The sequence below is a fragment of the Camponotus floridanus genome, unplaced genomic scaffold (genome assembly GCF_003227725.1).
Source record: "Camponotus floridanus strain SB8 unplaced genomic scaffold, Cflo_v7.5 scaffold103, whole genome shotgun sequence".
In the NCBI taxonomy this organism is placed as follows: domain Eukaryota; kingdom Metazoa; phylum Arthropoda; class Insecta; order Hymenoptera; family Formicidae; genus Camponotus; species Camponotus floridanus.
This window is the reverse complement of record NW_020229219.1, coordinates 674,074-690,766: the sequence shown is the minus strand read 5'-3', so window position 1 is coordinate 690,766 and position 16,693 is coordinate 674,074. Positions and strand designations below refer to the sequence as shown.

Below are 16,693 nucleotides of genomic sequence, written 5' to 3'. Positions count from 1 at the left end.
CTATAATCTCTTGTAAAGATATAAGCTTTTATAAAATTATTAAAGAATTATTAATAATGTTTTTCTTTAATTTATAGAATTATTTTATGAATCTACTTATTATTATATGGATTGAATATAAGATACACAATACATACAATAATAATTCTTTGAAATATTAATTTTTTTGGACGTTATTATAATTTGGATTTTCTATGTGTATGTTATAGATGTAACCAACCCAGATGATCTGAGAGGAGGAGCAGGCCTAGGAAAGGCATCTTGCACCAGCGGAACAACCTGATGGTGAGTATTATTATTTATATTAATTTTATATAAATAAATAAATTAATTAATTTGATTTATATAAATGATTTAAACATGAAAAAATTGGACGAATTTTTATAATAATTCTTTCTATAAAAGTTTCGACTTAAAAAAAATTAATTACTTATAAAATTATTTCATATTTATACATCTATTTATAATTGCGTACGGATATAAAATTCAATGAGTCCAATAATAATTTCTTAAAATATTAATTATTTTGACAATTGATATAATTTGCATTTTATAATTGTATGTTACAGACAACATAGCTTCAATATCAATTCCGCTGTTGCGCATCAGTGCCGGTAAGTGACAACTTTTTATTTTGAAGCAAAGGATTTGTAAATGCATGAAGAAATCCGTTGCTTCTAACTCTTGATTGGCGGGACAATACGTATAAAAATTAAAGTAAAAAAAAAAATATATTAAAAAAAAAAAAAAAAAATAAAAGAAAAAATATTTTTAAAATGACAATAGATATAGACATGAAATATTTATTTCCATTATATATATATTGGCCTTTACAAAACGATTTTAAAAATAGATTTTTAATTTCTAAATATTTAATCTAAAAAATAAAGATATTTATAAGCAACCCGCCGACCGAGAGTTAAAATGCATGCTAATTATATTTTATGCATGATAATTTATTTGGCGATTTCTGACGACTGAATGACGTACGTTAAAATACGATCATAATATCGTACGATCGTAAACAAATAGTCGTCAAAATGAATATAGCCAGAAGCAGAGATAACTGGCTTGGAAAATACATCAATATTGGCAATATTGACCAAAAGATGTGTTGCGCCGCTAAGACTTCCTTTTATCGCGAATTTCCGGTTAGGGCTTCCTAAATTTTTCATTATCGCGGATTTCTAATTAGGGTTGCCCAAATTTTACTTGATCGTGAATTTCTGCTGGCGTAAGCCAGCAAGTAGGGTGGCTAGGTCTTTGTTAGGTCTGTTAGGGCTGTTAGGACTGTTAGGTTTGTTAAGCCTATTAGGTTTGTTAGGGCTATTAAAGCATATAAAAATTAAATTTATTTTCAAGAAAAAAAAAAATAAAAATATGTTATTTTTAGGGGTCTGTATTAGGCTTGTTAGGGCTATTAGGTCTGTTAGGGTTGTTAAGATTGTTAGGGCTATTAGGGCATATAAAAATTAAATATATATATAATTTATTTCATATAAAATTAAATAAATTATATATAAAGAATTGAAATTAATTATAAAACTATAAATAATTAAAAAAACTATAAATAAAAATAAAAAAATTAATGGAAAATGTAAAAAATGTAACTTAAATACATAATGTACATTTAAGTTGCATTTTATTATACGTATAACATGTACTAAATTTAATATTTTATTTTTTGTAAATTGTATTAATGTTTTATTTTATCACTAAAAATTGTATTTTTTTTTTAAATTATACAATTTTAAATTCAAAGGTGAATGTTATTAGTATCTAATATGATAATATTTATTTGATAAAATATTGAGAGACAAAAGTAATTCAATTTAAATAATTTTTTTTTCTAACTTATTTGAAATCATATACATTGATTATCATTGAATAATCGTTTTAAATAATAAAAATTTTGCAATTTTCTTATGTTGAGAATATTGATACTAATAGCATCAATTATTAAATTGTAATTAACATTATAATTATATCTATAAATTGTAATTATATTATTTTTTATTTTTCATAATTTTCTTTGCAATTGTATAGAAATTATAATCTAGTTGTAATAATGTAAAAGAAATCTATTGTACATTACACGAAATTAGGTGAATACGTACAATAACAAAATTTGTTTAATTAACACATTTGATATATTTTATTTGAATACTTTTATTGCAAAATTATTCAAATATTTGGATAGCTTATTTTTTATACTAAAAGATTATTAATAAATTCGAGAAACTTTCGTAATCGCGCAAATACCGTAAAAAAATTTTTTTTACATAATATAAAGGTTATTAAATAAAAGTGAATCAAGAAAAACACGATGTTAATCCAATAATTAGATATTAGCTTTTTACGTAAAATTTGTCGTTTTTTTAATATTATAGAAAACACAAGTATATTCGAAAATAAAATATTACGAAATATTAAACATTATCAATCATGCGGAAATTAAAATCTGTAAAACAAAATAATTTTCTTTGATTATCGTTTTTAATTTAATGTATTTCGAGAATTTCGCATCGCGTTAAATATTTATAGATTACGATTTATTGATTTACGATTTTATAATAAATTATATTGCAAACAATTGCGTTCTTTTCACGTTTTTGGATGTGATCGCTGTCTCGACGAAGAAGCCTTATCGCTGTCCCTCATGTCAGGTGGACGCTAGCAAATGCGCGGTTTATACTGGCGGAGAATCGAAACGATTTTCATTGCGGAAAGTTATTTCTCGCCGGTTTTTGTGAGATCTATCCGCAACGCTTAGTTCGGTGCCTCATTGAAAATTGAAAGTTTCATTACAGAGTAGGAATTAAACCCAGGTTTTCGTGGCGGTTCCTGGAAACAATGTTTTGGCAGTGATTTAACGACAATCACCGTACATTGTTTGAAATCGAATTACAAAATTCATTATACTTTGAGAGAAGATATATTTTCTCTTTTTGTTAAAAATGTTCTTCCATTAATATCCTCCTATTAATATCACTATTATTTTAATAATGAAAATAATAATTCAAAAATGGATATAATAGATAAAATTCACTTTTTCAAATATAAATTTAATTTAATAAGTTTTTGCGCAAACTTTTTTGTGCAAAATTTTTATTATTTGAAAAATTATGGTTACAAACAAGTATATTTTATTAATTAATTTTGAATTAATTTTATTTTTGGTCTCTTTTAAGAAACCACTTGCAGGAATTACTGGATGCTCCTTACTATCTTATGTATATTATAATTAGTTTATTTTAGATAAGAGTGTACATATAATAAAATACATGTGCGTAAATTGTGACATATTTGAAAAACTATTTTTTAATATTATTCTTAATAATATATTAGGAATGCATGATATAATATAAAATGTGTGATTAATTAAAAAATTCGAGACAAATCGAATGGGTACTCTGATGTCAGTAAGATATCTGCAAATTATTGTTACGTGCTAAGTCTTAACTGTTAAATGCAACAGAAAAATTAATTTCTTGATAATCTTTCATTTGATGTTGCTAAATATTCAAGTTGAATTTTTTTTTAATCTTGCTGTCATCAGATTTGATTTGTCTCGAATTTTGAGCAAATTTGGTACCCTAAAATTATTATTATTCACACATTTAATCAAGCAACGATAAAAGCGCATGTATTTCATTTTACCTTTAAATATATTTGATTGTAACATGTATATAAAAACTATTATATCCAGTCATTTTTTAGTAAAAAGAAAAGATTTCTTAAAATGGAAGAAGATGTTTTTTTATGTGAATTTGAATATTATATATTGAAAATGATAAGAAGGGTAACAGTCGTTAATCCGCTGCCGAAATCGCTGTTATCGGGAGCAGTCAGGAAGATCAGGGTTTCGTTCTTTCTTGTAGAGAAGCTTCTGATGTTTAATGAATCACTTAACTATTCATTGTGGATCGATTTCGCGAGATCCGAAATAGAAGAAATAAGACAAATTGAAGTCGCTTCCCACTGTTAGGATCGTTCTTCTCTCTGTCAGATATTAACCAGCGTGTCACTTGGCAGAGGGATTTTGATCTGGTCTAATCGTTGGGCCAGTTATTCTTCATTGAGCGTGGCGATAACGCGATTTTAAGGAACATTAAAGTTTAGCCTGTTTGCAATTGTCCGCGGAACAAGATATATTTTTTATTTTTAATCACAAAATTTACATGAAATTGTATATGAAATTGTATTTGAAAAGAAATCGAGTATTACATTCTGAATACGCGTTTGGTTTTTTACGTCATATATTATAATTGCAGATTCCTCGTATATTATAATTGCAGATCATATAAAATGCGCCTGTAATGTCGCAATCTATTTATTATCATACAAAACGATAATAATTATATTGCGTGTGCGCACGTTGTATTCCGATTATAGAAATTATATGTATTGTGATTAAATATTATTATCAATTTATTCATCATATACATTCGTGAAATGTAAATCGCGATTTTTTCTTTAATTTAATCAAAGCTCAATTTATCTTTTCGCGATAATATTGTAGAAAAGAAAACCTTTTACAAAATGCATTAAAATTCCGGGTACTCTTTCTTAATTGAAAGACATAATCGATAAATTTATTAATGATTCTTTTGGTTGCGATAGATTATCAGCGCTACATCAATCTAAAAATTTCTAATAAATTTTACATTGTACGCATTTCTGATATTTTCGTGTAATATAATAAAATACTCAATGTAAAATTGTATATATTAACTATTTTATGTATAATGTATTATGAATTATGTATATTTTATTTTATTGTTATTGTTATACATTATACACTTTCAATTTAATTGTATTATTATATATTAAATTAATTTTGTAATTTATATTTTATAACTCTTTATATTATATTTCGAGTTAACATATAGTCAAAATAAAATATTATGTATCAAGTTATACAATTATGGAAATTATAACAAAACTATGTGGAAAAGTTATTTATAACACTCACAAAGAGAGAGAGAGAGAGAGAGAGAGAGAGAGAGAGAGAGAGAGAGAGAGAGAGAGAAATGGAAAATATATCTCCATTTTCCGAAAAATGGTTTTATTCTCCGAAATTTCCTTTTTCTTTCTTTCTATATACATAATATTATTGTTAAGTCCAAGCGTATATGTTGATGCTTTCAATATCATTATCCATATATTATTGATAATATTTGAATACATTTGAATACACATATATTTATTTGATGTTGATAGCACCACCAATTTATAAATTGTATTATAATTATAATAAATATTTTGTAATATATTTTTATATGACTGCGAGCTATGTAATTATACACTATAATATTTTATAATTATATAATATATATTTTATAAATTCTTTGTATTATATTTTCTATTTGGAAAGTTTGAAAAATCTACACTATTAAAAGAAAATAAAATAAAATTTTACCTCCTCGATTGTATCTCCACCTTAACGAAGGCATTTGCCGGGTGAGGAGGTTTGAGTACTCTAATGAACCTAAGAGCTATGCCGGCGGTAACGTAGGCCAGTATTCATATATAATCTGTTCTTATGTTTAAAATTATCTTAGATTGTATCTTAAAATTTTATTTAGTCAATGAAGTGGTCACAGTATTTTCTTTGACTGAAGACGGCCTTAAATATAAAAACAGACTATGAATATTAGCTGTAGTTATCAGTAGGGTCACCCATGCCGGACAGGTCGAAGGGGAAGAGTCTGACTAAGAGAGATACACAAAAATTACATAAATTATATGTATTATAATAATATACAATAATAATATATAATATATAAATTATATATCATTAATCATATATATAAATTATGTATGTTATATTAATATTTTTGAATAAATTGGAAGCAAAAAGAAATAGTAATCGGAAGAATAGAGAAAAGTCGCTTCAGTGAATTGAATATTTTTTAAGAATGCCTGAAGATAAATAACTATGGAAGATATTCCAACAAACATCAAGAAGGAGGAAATGCATGTGCCTATTATCTTAGGAATGCGACAGTATAACAATCGAAAGATTCGAAGAAGAGGATAGCGTTAAGTAAAAATTATATAGTAATAATTAAGAACGAAAAAATAGCTTGCAATTATATAAAATCTGCTAATATTAATTATATTTTATAATTGTTATATTTTACAATTTAGTATTAGGGTATAGGTATTAAGTATTCAAATATTTTGCTGTTATGGAAACTGCAATAAAATAATATAAAACATGTTTGTGTGTTATATAGAGGGGAATATATAATTTCATTAATCTACAGAATACTAATTACGTTCAAAAAGATTAAATAAATTATAAAAGATTGAATTATTATTTTGTGGACATTTAAAATCGTTAATTATTACAGATAACGAAAAGTTCTTGAGGTTATTGAAAGAGAGAGCAAAAGTAAATAAAGAGCAAGCCAGATGACATATAATACATATATCATCAAAAAAGTTTTGAAGTCTTTTACATGATACTTCTTTTACTTAATATTATAATTTTTTGCAAGCATTATCTTATCATAAAAAATAAACTGCATTGTATTCGTTTACAATTAATAGAATGTAAATATCCTATAAAGTAAAAACTGAAACTTTTATTTTTTATTTTATTAGTTTAAAATTTTATTTTTATTCATTTTTAATAGAATAATAAGAATTTTACAATTAAATGACATCAAACAGGACATAAATCGGATGTATTTTATTGTTAAATATGTAATAAAAAAATTTTTATTATTAGACTAAATTATAAATTATTATTTACGTCGTGTTTAATGTCATTTTAAATCGCAAAAATCTCACTAATTCTTTAAAATTAAATAAAAATAACTTTTTTAAAATTAAATAAAAATAAAATTTCAAACCAATAAAATAAAAAATAAAGGTTTCAGTTTATATTTTATAGGATATTTACATTCTCGTGAGTTATTAATGGATAGAAGAAGCAAGAAAATCGATTGTAAGCGACTTCGAAATTTTTCGATGATAGATCAAGTGCTTTGCGAAAATATTAAAAATGTGTACTATACATCGGAAAGAAAGGAGAAAAGAGAGAGAGAGAGAGAAAGATCACAAAACTTATTTATATTGGAAATTTATTTAATATACATAAGCGTATTGTGTTCTTCGTATTATTACAGTTTTTGTATCATAAGATAGAGAAAATAAAATTAAAGTTGAATACTGAATGTGCTCTAAAGTAAATCTCTAAATAAATAAATGCATAAATGTGCGCCCCATATTCCTCATGCAAAAAATACATAATATTAATTTTTATGTATTATTATTTTTAGATTTTTATTCTTTTAAATTCTCTAGATGCACTTTTCATTTCTTCTTTCTTTCTTTCCAACTACTAAATATAGATCTATCATTTTTAATATAGATCTGTCATTTTTAGTGTACTATTGCAGTAAATGGAATAAAGAGTGTATTATTGCAGTGTGTATTATTGCAGTAAGTGGAATAAAGAGCAAATCTTTTGGCACATTTAAAATGTACAGGAAAGTTTTATCTGATGCGTTTTTTTCAATAGAAATATCTGAAAAAAATGCATACGTCTTTTTTAATCTTAGTCTTTCTATATAAAAATTAGAATAATAAATTTGCAAAATAATTTGCTTTAATATATTTTTATTGCAAACATATGAAGCAAAGTGCTCAAGGTGCATCACTATGAAAACATCGATAGAATAAAAAATAGATCGCATACAAAAAAATTAAAATATTTACATTACATATTTGATATTTCTGCAAATATTTCCATTATTTTGAGATTGATTTGTTTCATGATATATTGCAATAATTAAAGTATGATTACTGATATAATCTGGCATAAGACTACAGAGAAAGCCAGCTTTAATTCTTTATTTTGTTCAATATTTTTAATAATATAATAATTAAATTAAAGTTCTATGAAAATATGCTTGAAATACTAAATAAAAAAGATTGTTTCTTATGTACAACCTTATAAAGTTTAAGTAAATAAAAAATCATTATACATATATTAGTTAATAATATACATATATAAATTGATAATTAAATAAAACAATTAATTAATTAATCGACACAATCCACGTTTTTTTAGCTTTATGTCTAACATATATATATATATACATATACATATACATATACATATACATATACATATACATATATATAAGTGTATAAAACGACCGTATGTTCATGCTAGATTCATTAATTATTGTGAATCTCAAAATAAAGTACGAAACATTATTGCGTATGATCTTTTTTTCCTTTTAGTAATATTTATTATTGGAGTAACATACACATATATATTTTATTAAAATACTTTTATTGAAATTATTAAAAAATTAAATTTTATGTGAAATAAAATAAGCATTTTAATTTTATATTTATTATACACGCATATACATATATATTACTTTATAATATATGCTAAAGTGAAAAAAGATCACGCGCTGTTAATAATATGTAATAAAAATTAATAAATGTATGATATGTTTCGTACTTTTGAGATCCACAATTATGGATCTAGCACGGACATGAACCAATCGGTCGTTTTACCGTGGCAGCGAAAAGTGGATCCGGCCACGTAGTACCGCCGGCCGTAAAATGGATCCAGTTAGCGCCACTTTATGGCGGGGAAAAAGCGTTCCCTGAAAAAGGGCAGCATGACCCCTCTCAGGCTTCTCTCTGCTGTTGAGATCAAAAGTGCGGGCGGTACTTTGTTAATCTAGTGACTTTAAGGGATCACTTAAAAGCAGATCCACATCTCGCAGTCTTCTCTCTGTTCTTACAGTTCTTATTTCTGGTTATATTTACAAACTAGAACATATCATATAAAAAAAATGTGAAACGCTTTCATACCGCGAGAATCACAAGTTTTTATTTAGACTGATATCAGTTATATATAAACAAGATGTCTAATGAAAATGTGCTGTTTTTAAGAGGAAGTGGAAATGTATGTATATAAAAAATATATTCATGAGAAAATATATAGAGACAAAGATCTTTTATATCGAAATTGGGTCTATCTTTTTCTGTGCCTTGGTTTAATATGTAGTCTCTTTGAATATATTCTATAATACTTATTTAATAATTTTAATTCTAAAAAAAATATATTTTGAAAGGGATATAAATTGAAATGGAATAGAATAATTAATAATTTAAAAAAGTTTAACCTTAAAAATTCAATTTAATTATCAAATACTTAACTTTGTGGAGATAAAGTCTACAGCAGTTATATAAAAATAATTTGTAGAAAAGTGAAGATGAAGATGTTTGGGATGATACAGCATTAATACAAGCATATGATAAGGCTGTAACTTTGGCCAAGGAGGAAGTAGCAAAACGCATTGCTATGGATGTATGCAATCAACAGACAACACAGAAATCACAAAGTTATAAACATATGAATCATACAAAAAAGATTCCCACGGTATAACGTTCATATTTATTATCATCATTTATGATATAAAAGATAATACAGAGATTTGCATTTTACTGTTATATTATAGAAATGGAGTATTGGTGCCCCATGTCGTGCAGTTTATTCAGTAGATGGGGAAATCTATGAAGCTATCATAATAAAGATTCATGAGGAGTCTGGGATATGTACAGTGAAATTTGTTGGTAATTATTTTGTATTAAAGTAATATTATTTTATTCTAATATAGTATTTGAAAGCAAGTAAAAATATTCTTACTAATTATATTAAACTAATATTACTACTATATTATCTAATGTATCCAAATATTAATACTATACTATCCGATGGATATATATCTGATGGATATATTGGATTATATTCAATGGATACAATTTGTAATGATAATTACAATTTACTGTTTACAGGATATCAAAATGTAGAAAAAGTAAAGCTGAGTTCTCTTATGGAATCAGGAGGACTGCAAAGTCAGATTGCTCAGCAGAAAGATGCATTAGCACAAAAAAGTAATGAAGAGTCCATAAATTCCGATACATCTGCTTATTCGTCTCAAAATTCCAAACAAATCAATGGTGAGAAGATGGATTACGATATGGAGGATTCCAAACCTTTTAAAAATAATTATATGCCTGGACCTCCTTATTTCAATTCGATGGTAGATGCAATGCCACCTGCACCACCTTTACCACCACAATTGATGGCTAAGTAAGTTGATAATTTAGAAATATAAAAATGAGTGTATGTCTATATATATATATATATATATATATATATATATATATATATATATATAAACTTACAGATTACCTGAGAACGATGCAGATGCATTATCTAGTATGTTGATGTCATGGTACATAAGTGGATTTCATACAGGTAATTATTGAGATGTGTTTAATTTCAATCTGTTGATTTTTATTTATCTATCTACTTAATGTACTATATAATAGAGAGTATTATAGTATAATATTTTCTTAATAGAGTATTGTTACTCAATTTTTCTAACAAAGTATTTTTAAAGTCAATTTTTCTGTACCAAATATGTTAATTTTTGAATCATAAATAATTGATATCAAGTTTTTTTTAGAAAATTAAAAAATCTTTAAATAAAGATTTGTTAGAAAATTTGTTAAAAGATGAAGATTTGTTAAAAAATCTTTATTTAGTTTTCATTCTTCATTTAGGATTTATTTTAATCAAATTGTAATTTAAAGTTTAGCTAGAAGAAATCTACTACTGATTTAAAAAAAGATAGCATTTAATCTTAAATATTTGCTATAGAAAAAACGACTTTAAAGTAATCAACAAATATCTCTAATATTTTTAATTATATAGGTTATTATCATGGATTAAAGCAGGCTAAAATCAATCAGCAGAAGAGAAGAAATTGTCAATAAGTTGTTTTTGACATATTTATCTTTTGATAGGATTTAACAAAAAAAAAAACTTTTTACATTACACATTGTATCAACAAATTTGCATTAATAAAATTCTACATTCTTATATATCTTTCAGATAAAAATATTTATTCGTATCTAAATTTATCATTAATGAATGCTTAAATGATAAAGTAAAATTTTATTATTTAATTATTAAAATTTTCATACCATTTGCATATTGCAAAAAAAAATTAATTTTTACCATTCTTTATAAAAATATTCAAAGTATCATTTTTCAAACTTTTTGAAACAATGTATTTTTAGATGTATTAGGGAAATAAACTCTGACATTTATGGAATATATATATATATATATATATATATTCCATAAATATAATATAAGAATTTTATTCCCAACTTCATAAGCTAGATAATTATATTGTAATAGATTGTAAATAGATTAATTAAAATCTTATGAGAAAAATATCTGAAGATATTTAAAATATCACTATTTCACAGGAAAAAAATTGAAAAAGGGAATTAGATTTATAGGTTGTACATCTATCTAATTATTATACATGATCTGTTTATTGTACATGTTATACACATCTATTTTCTTGTTATAATTGTGATTTCAGCTTCCTTGCTATTTTCCTATTTACTTAGATGAACCAAATTGTTTATGCCATTTCATATATTGCGCATTTATATGCTTGGTAGTGGGTTTCACATTGTGTTTTGCAAATACAAAGTGATTCATTGCACTGATTAGACCATCATTCTCAATATCGCTCACAGAAATCGCTTTAGTCTCGAGACTCTCCCAAATAGGTCGTAACTGATTAATCCATGCTTCTTTGCACAATAGTTTCAAATCCGCGCAAGAATATCCTGCTGTTTCTTGCGCGAGTTTAAACATTTCCGGTGAATCGTGTAGATCGGCGCGAACATAAAATCGTAATATTTCTAATCGACTATCCTCGTCGGGTAAATCTACAAAAACTCGCTTTTCTAAACGTCTCAACAAGGCAACGTCTATGTTCCTAAAAAGAATATAAAAATTATTTGGAATTGTAAGATTAAAAAAAAAATTAAAATTAGATAAGATAAAAAGATTCTTGTGGCAAATAATTTTCTGAATAAATACATATCACTGTGCTGTTTGAAAAAATAATCTTTTAGATATATTTAATATTGAGTTATTTAATTTAATTACGTAGATATAAAAAAATATATTTTTGATGATTAATTTGGCCTTTTAATCTTTTTTTTGTCAAATCTGTCAGCAAGATCAAATTGTCAAAATTATTCTTATGGAATTGTTTTTTACTTTACCAGGGAACGTTTGTAGCTGCTAATAATATTACATTTGTATAATCCATTGATAATAATCCGTCCAATCTGGCGAGAAGTTCCGCTCGAAATCTTCTAGCAGGTTCCGAACTTGACGAGCCGCAATCAGTAGTATTCGTGGTTGTCCAATCGATTTCATCAATAAAGATTATCGTAGGCGCGTAATGTTTAGCAAGATCGGTGAGTACCTAAAATTAAAAAAATTCTTTAATTTTTTAGAAATATAAAAGCTATCAAGAAATTAATTAATAATTACTGATTATTATTGTTATAAATAATTATATTAATATTAATTAATAACTACGGACCCCGGGTTTCACAATTTTAATTACATTTTCTTTTTTATATTTTTCATTATATTGTTCTTTTAATTTCGATTTAATTTAAATCCTCATAAATATCTATTATAAATGTCTAAAATTCTGACATTATAGAATGCTTAAAAAGTTAGAAATATCTTCTCTATCAATCTAATATATCTTATATTCTACTTACGCGAATATATTTTTCGGAATCGCCTCTCCATTTGCTAATAATGGAGCTAGAAGTGATATTAAAAAAAGTCGATTGACATTCGGTGGCGACTGCTTTCGCGAGCATTGTCTTGCCTATTCGAAATGAGAGTTTTCTTCGTCAATTTTCCGCTAATCGTCAAGTAATTTCGCGATTACATACCAGTTCCTGGTGGACCATATAACAATACACCTTTGCAAGAACCGAGTTTCCCGCTAAACAGACTTGGATATTTCATAGGATACAATATAGCTTCTTTTAATAATGTTTTGCAATTTTTCAGTCCCTTTACGTCGTCCCAATGAACGTTCAATTTTTGTTGCACAATTTCCTGTGAATTATATATTATCTTACATCGGCCTCTTTGTTCATGATTATTATTATACTCTTGAACGAGTATATTATAAATATTTATTGTGTAATGTAAAACAATGCTCCCAGTTTTATTATCAACTGGAAATTTAAATTATCAAATAAAACCCATAACACGTATATACACACATTTTACAAAATATTATATAAGTATGATCGATGCAGAGAGAGAGGGAGCATTATTTCTAATATTTTTAAGTATATTTGATATTGATATTGATATTTAATGAATACACCCAAAATTAAATTAAATTTAAATTTAATGCATCTATATTTAATGAATACATCACACACAAAATTAAATTTAATTTAATTTAATTAATGAAATATAAATTGATATTAAATTGATAAATTGATAATTGATATAAATGTGGTTTAAGACTGATCTAGCATATATTTATCTGTTTCTCGTCTGTTTCTTACTCGTGATATAATATCGGCGATTTCCTTCAATTCGGAGCCGACCGGATAAAGATTATCAATAGATCTCGGTAGTCTCTCATTATCCGTAACAATTTCATCGGATATTGACCCTTGTATGGCAACTCGATCACCACTTTCCGTGGGAAAAATTGGCGTCACCGTGATACCGAGATTCAATTCATTCCACGCAGATTGTTTTTGCGCAATTTTACTTCTTCCGATATTGTTACATTCCTCGATGAGACGACCATCCTCTTGTTTCGAATTAGGAACTTTTGTAATTCTTTCTTTTTTATTGCTGCTCTGCGAAAGATCAAAATTTAATTCGGAAAAATCAGAAGTGCCTCTTATCGAAAGATTTAATAATGAAAATGATTAAAGTACGACACGATACTTAAACATGATCTTTAAAAATTGTTTTTAACTTATATATTGAATATACATAAATAAATAATATAAATAAATTTTGCAAGAAGAAATGCTGATAAAGTAAATTAGTAGGTATTAATCTAACAATTTATATTTTTATTGCATTTATATTTTTTAAAATATTATACTTTACTTTCGGGGAGAAATATATCTTTCAATCTGAATGCAGACTTATTTGATATTATTTCTCATATCCAATAAATGATCAAAATTATCGCGCTGCATGTTAAATATCTAATATTTTACGTCATTTTACTTCTCATAATAATTTCTGTATTTCTTACACATTTTGTGTCACGATTGCTTCCGTCTTCTTGCATAATTTCGGATACCTGTTGTATTTGGCATGATAATAGTCGGTATATTCAAGAATAATAGTCTCCAGATCGATATTATCGCATACGTGAATATCTCGGGACAGCTGAGCTTCTTTGACGAGACTCTCCGCGGTATTAGAATATCTATAATGTCAATATAATTTAATTCTCGTAGATAATGATTAATTATCTGATCGTAATTAATGATTTTATACAATTATTATGATTCATCTTAATAAATTTTAAATTGCGATTTAAAATTCATTAATAATTATAAAAAAGTATTTGTTTCCATTTCTAAATATTAAAATATTTTTACACAGGACGAAAATAATGAAATAACGAAGATTGAAGAGACATATTGTCTCATTCGTTATTCTTTTTGTATTTAAATTTTCACAGTAACATAATAAAGTTTTTATTACATTAATAAGATGATAATTTTAGTGATAAATTTTCGACAGTACGCGATAAATATTTTAAATATAACTACTTACCCTTGTTCTCGTAAAAAAGCAGTGATAAGATAAATAAGATGGCGCCGACGCTCTTGGGCACGTTTCTCCTCCTAATTAATCAATAATAAATGTATTATAATTTATATATATTTTTCTTTTGAATTATAATTATAATGTTACGATTGATTTAGAGATTATTTCAATTATAGAAATGGAGTGGAAGGGGAAAAAATATTAAAGTTTTCGGACTGATGTCAATGTCCTTTGATATTTATAAATTTATTTTCTCTAATAATTGTTGTTTAATATTTATAGATTTCTCTAATAATTGTAAATAATCTGCAAGTTCTTTTACCTTGATATTTTTGCGCACTACAATTTCGTTTATTTAACACAGAAAGAATTACTGTTACAATGTAATTTTAAATCATTTATTTCGAACGAATCTACAAATTTTGTCACTATATATTTATCGTGATAAAAGGATAAGCGATTTAAATATATTTTGTCACATCCGCGATTGAGAATTGAATTAACCGTGGAATGATATCGAATTTAAATTGTAGAAGAAATTATTCTTAGCCTCATGATGCACTTATTCCCCATTGAAAGGTGTATCTTTACGTTTTCTCTATATATAAAATCTTGATATAATAAGTCACAGGATATGCAGTAATTAATCTTTCAATTCATTCCTTTCGCGCCGCGTTTATTAAATACGCGAATCTTGATTCTCGAATGGTTTTACAATGCGTGTAGAAATTTAATGTTTGTTTCTTAATAAGATATGCGTGGCACAGAAGTTATAGTAATGAAAGATTTATTATAACAATTGGAACGTATATTAATGTGGAACTCGTTGAGTACAGAAATAAGATGGAAAAAGCATTCATATCGCATAAATAAATTTTTCATGTAAAGCATGTATTTATTATTCAGTAGCACTAATTGAGTTGGAACAGAATATAACGTGTGCCACGGTTCTAAAAATATATTCATACCCTCACCTTATCCCTCGCCAAATGAGCAGCACGTCCGGCGGTCGCGTTCAATGACAGACAATCGTTCATGTCGCGGAAAGTGACCGAATCTCCCTTTTACGGCAAAAATCGACGTTAATCTTCGATGCGATAGCCTTTACTTACACTTCTGTGCTCGGTACATACTTGTTTGAAGGATATGCGATCCTACGGTCGTCATGACGATGTCGATGCGGCGCATCGCGGCGCGGTTGTCAATAGAGGTCAGAGAATGGCGGGATAAAATTGCGGAAATGGAGGTAAATCGCAGTCAAGTGATGATAAATGTAAAAGAGGATGCAGGAGAGGACATACGGTAATTGCGTCGGTGTTTTGTCTTACGTGTAACTGCGTAATTCGATTCATTCGTTTTAATCGCGCAAGTCTTTAATATTTCCTTCATTGTGAATTGGCGAGATTCCGTCTTATGAAGTGTCCGAGGATAATACATCTGCGTCGCTTTTCTTATCCGCTCACGCATTTCTTATTTCGGAATAAACATAATATATATATGAATTAATTCTCGTGGGATGTAATAAATTTCTTCCATAAAAGTATCGAGTTATTAATGAAAATGCAAAGGAAATTCTTATTTTTTAATAAAACTTAAAAGAATTTGATTTGATGAACTTCCAAAGAATTTCAGTTGATAGTCAATTAGTAAGGTATTTAATAATAAAATTAAAACGTAAAAAAGAATTGGGGAATGAGTTATTAAATTTTCATCGTCAATTTTAAAGAAAATTCAAGATTTATTCACAGATTAAAAATACGTGAAATAATTTTGATATATTTTGTATTATCCATTAAAGTTTTAATGTTTTGTTAATATCTGTTTTCTCTCGCAAAATTTCATTAACGCTCTTTTCTTCAAATAAGATTTTATTAATCGATTCAGCGCTTTGTTTTATTCATATTCTATTATAGCACATATTTTAAAGCTATTTCAATATTGCAATCTCTACTATTATTTGGGAAAATCAAAAATGCGTTTTCTTTTAAT

General features: G+C 26.2%; 2 protein-coding genes across 4 annotated transcripts; one reads left to right on the top strand and one right to left on the bottom strand.

The window, feature by feature from the left end:
- Positions 1-8,710: 8,710 nt before the first annotated feature.
- On the top strand, positions 8,711-10,924 carry LOC105249400 (survival motor neuron protein). Its single transcript, XM_025410869.1, has 6 exons — positions 8,711-8,944; positions 9,245-9,421; positions 9,501-9,615; positions 9,838-10,135; positions 10,233-10,303; positions 10,763-10,924. Exons 1-6 carry the CDS (start codon positions 8,903-8,905, stop codon positions 10,822-10,824), a joined length of 765 nt encoding a protein of 254 aa, XP_025266654.1. The 5' UTR covers positions 8,711-8,902; the 3' UTR covers positions 10,825-10,924.
- A 409-nt stretch (positions 10,925-11,333) lies between these two features.
- LOC105249401 (katanin p60 ATPase-containing subunit A-like 2) lies at positions 11,334-16,175 on the bottom strand. Of its 3 annotated transcripts, XM_011254833.3 has the most exons (9): positions 15,838-16,175; positions 15,679-15,765; positions 14,711-14,781; positions 14,181-14,357; positions 13,468-13,765; positions 12,835-13,003; positions 12,655-12,767; positions 12,142-12,347; positions 11,334-11,849 (listed from the first exon to the last, which is right to left on the bottom strand). In XM_011254833.3, exons 2-9 carry the CDS (start codon positions 15,739-15,741, stop codon positions 11,465-11,467), a joined length of 1,482 nt encoding a protein of 493 aa, XP_011253135.1. In that variant the 5' UTR covers positions 15,742-15,765; positions 15,838-16,175; the 3' UTR covers positions 11,334-11,464. The 3 variants fall into 3 exon arrangements, with proteins under 3 accessions (XP_011253135.1, XP_025266611.1, XP_011253136.1); XM_025410826.1 differs by having other exon boundaries at positions 15,679-16,175; XM_011254834.2 differs by lacking the exons at positions 15,679-15,765; positions 15,838-16,175 and having other exon boundaries at positions 13,468-13,770; positions 14,711-14,780.
- Between the last annotated feature and the right edge of the window lie 518 nt (positions 16,176-16,693).

Coding starts and splice junctions, on each gene's coding strand:
- LOC105249400 (XM_025410869.1), top strand. CDS start 8,903: ATGTCTAATGAAAATGTGCTGTTTTTAAGAGGAAGTGGAAAT. Junction 8,945..9,244: donor TTTTAAGAGGAAGTGGAAAT/GTATGTATATAA, acceptor AATAATTTGTAG/AAAAGTGAAGATGAAGATGT. Junction 9,422..9,500: donor ATACAAAAAAGATTCCCACG/GTATAACGTTCA, acceptor GTTATATTATAG/AAATGGAGTATTGGTGCCCC.
- LOC105249401 (XM_025410826.1), bottom strand. CDS start 15,741: ATGAACGATTGTCTGTCATTGAACGCGACCGCCGGACGTGCTGCTCAT. Junction 12,768..12,834: donor ATATGGTCCACCAGGAACTG/GTATGTAATCGC, acceptor CATTTCGAATAG/GCAAGACAATGCTCGCGAAA. Junction 12,348..12,654: donor ATTCCGAAAAATATATTCGC/GTAAGTAGAATA, acceptor TTTTAATTTTAG/GTACTCACCGATCTTGCTAA.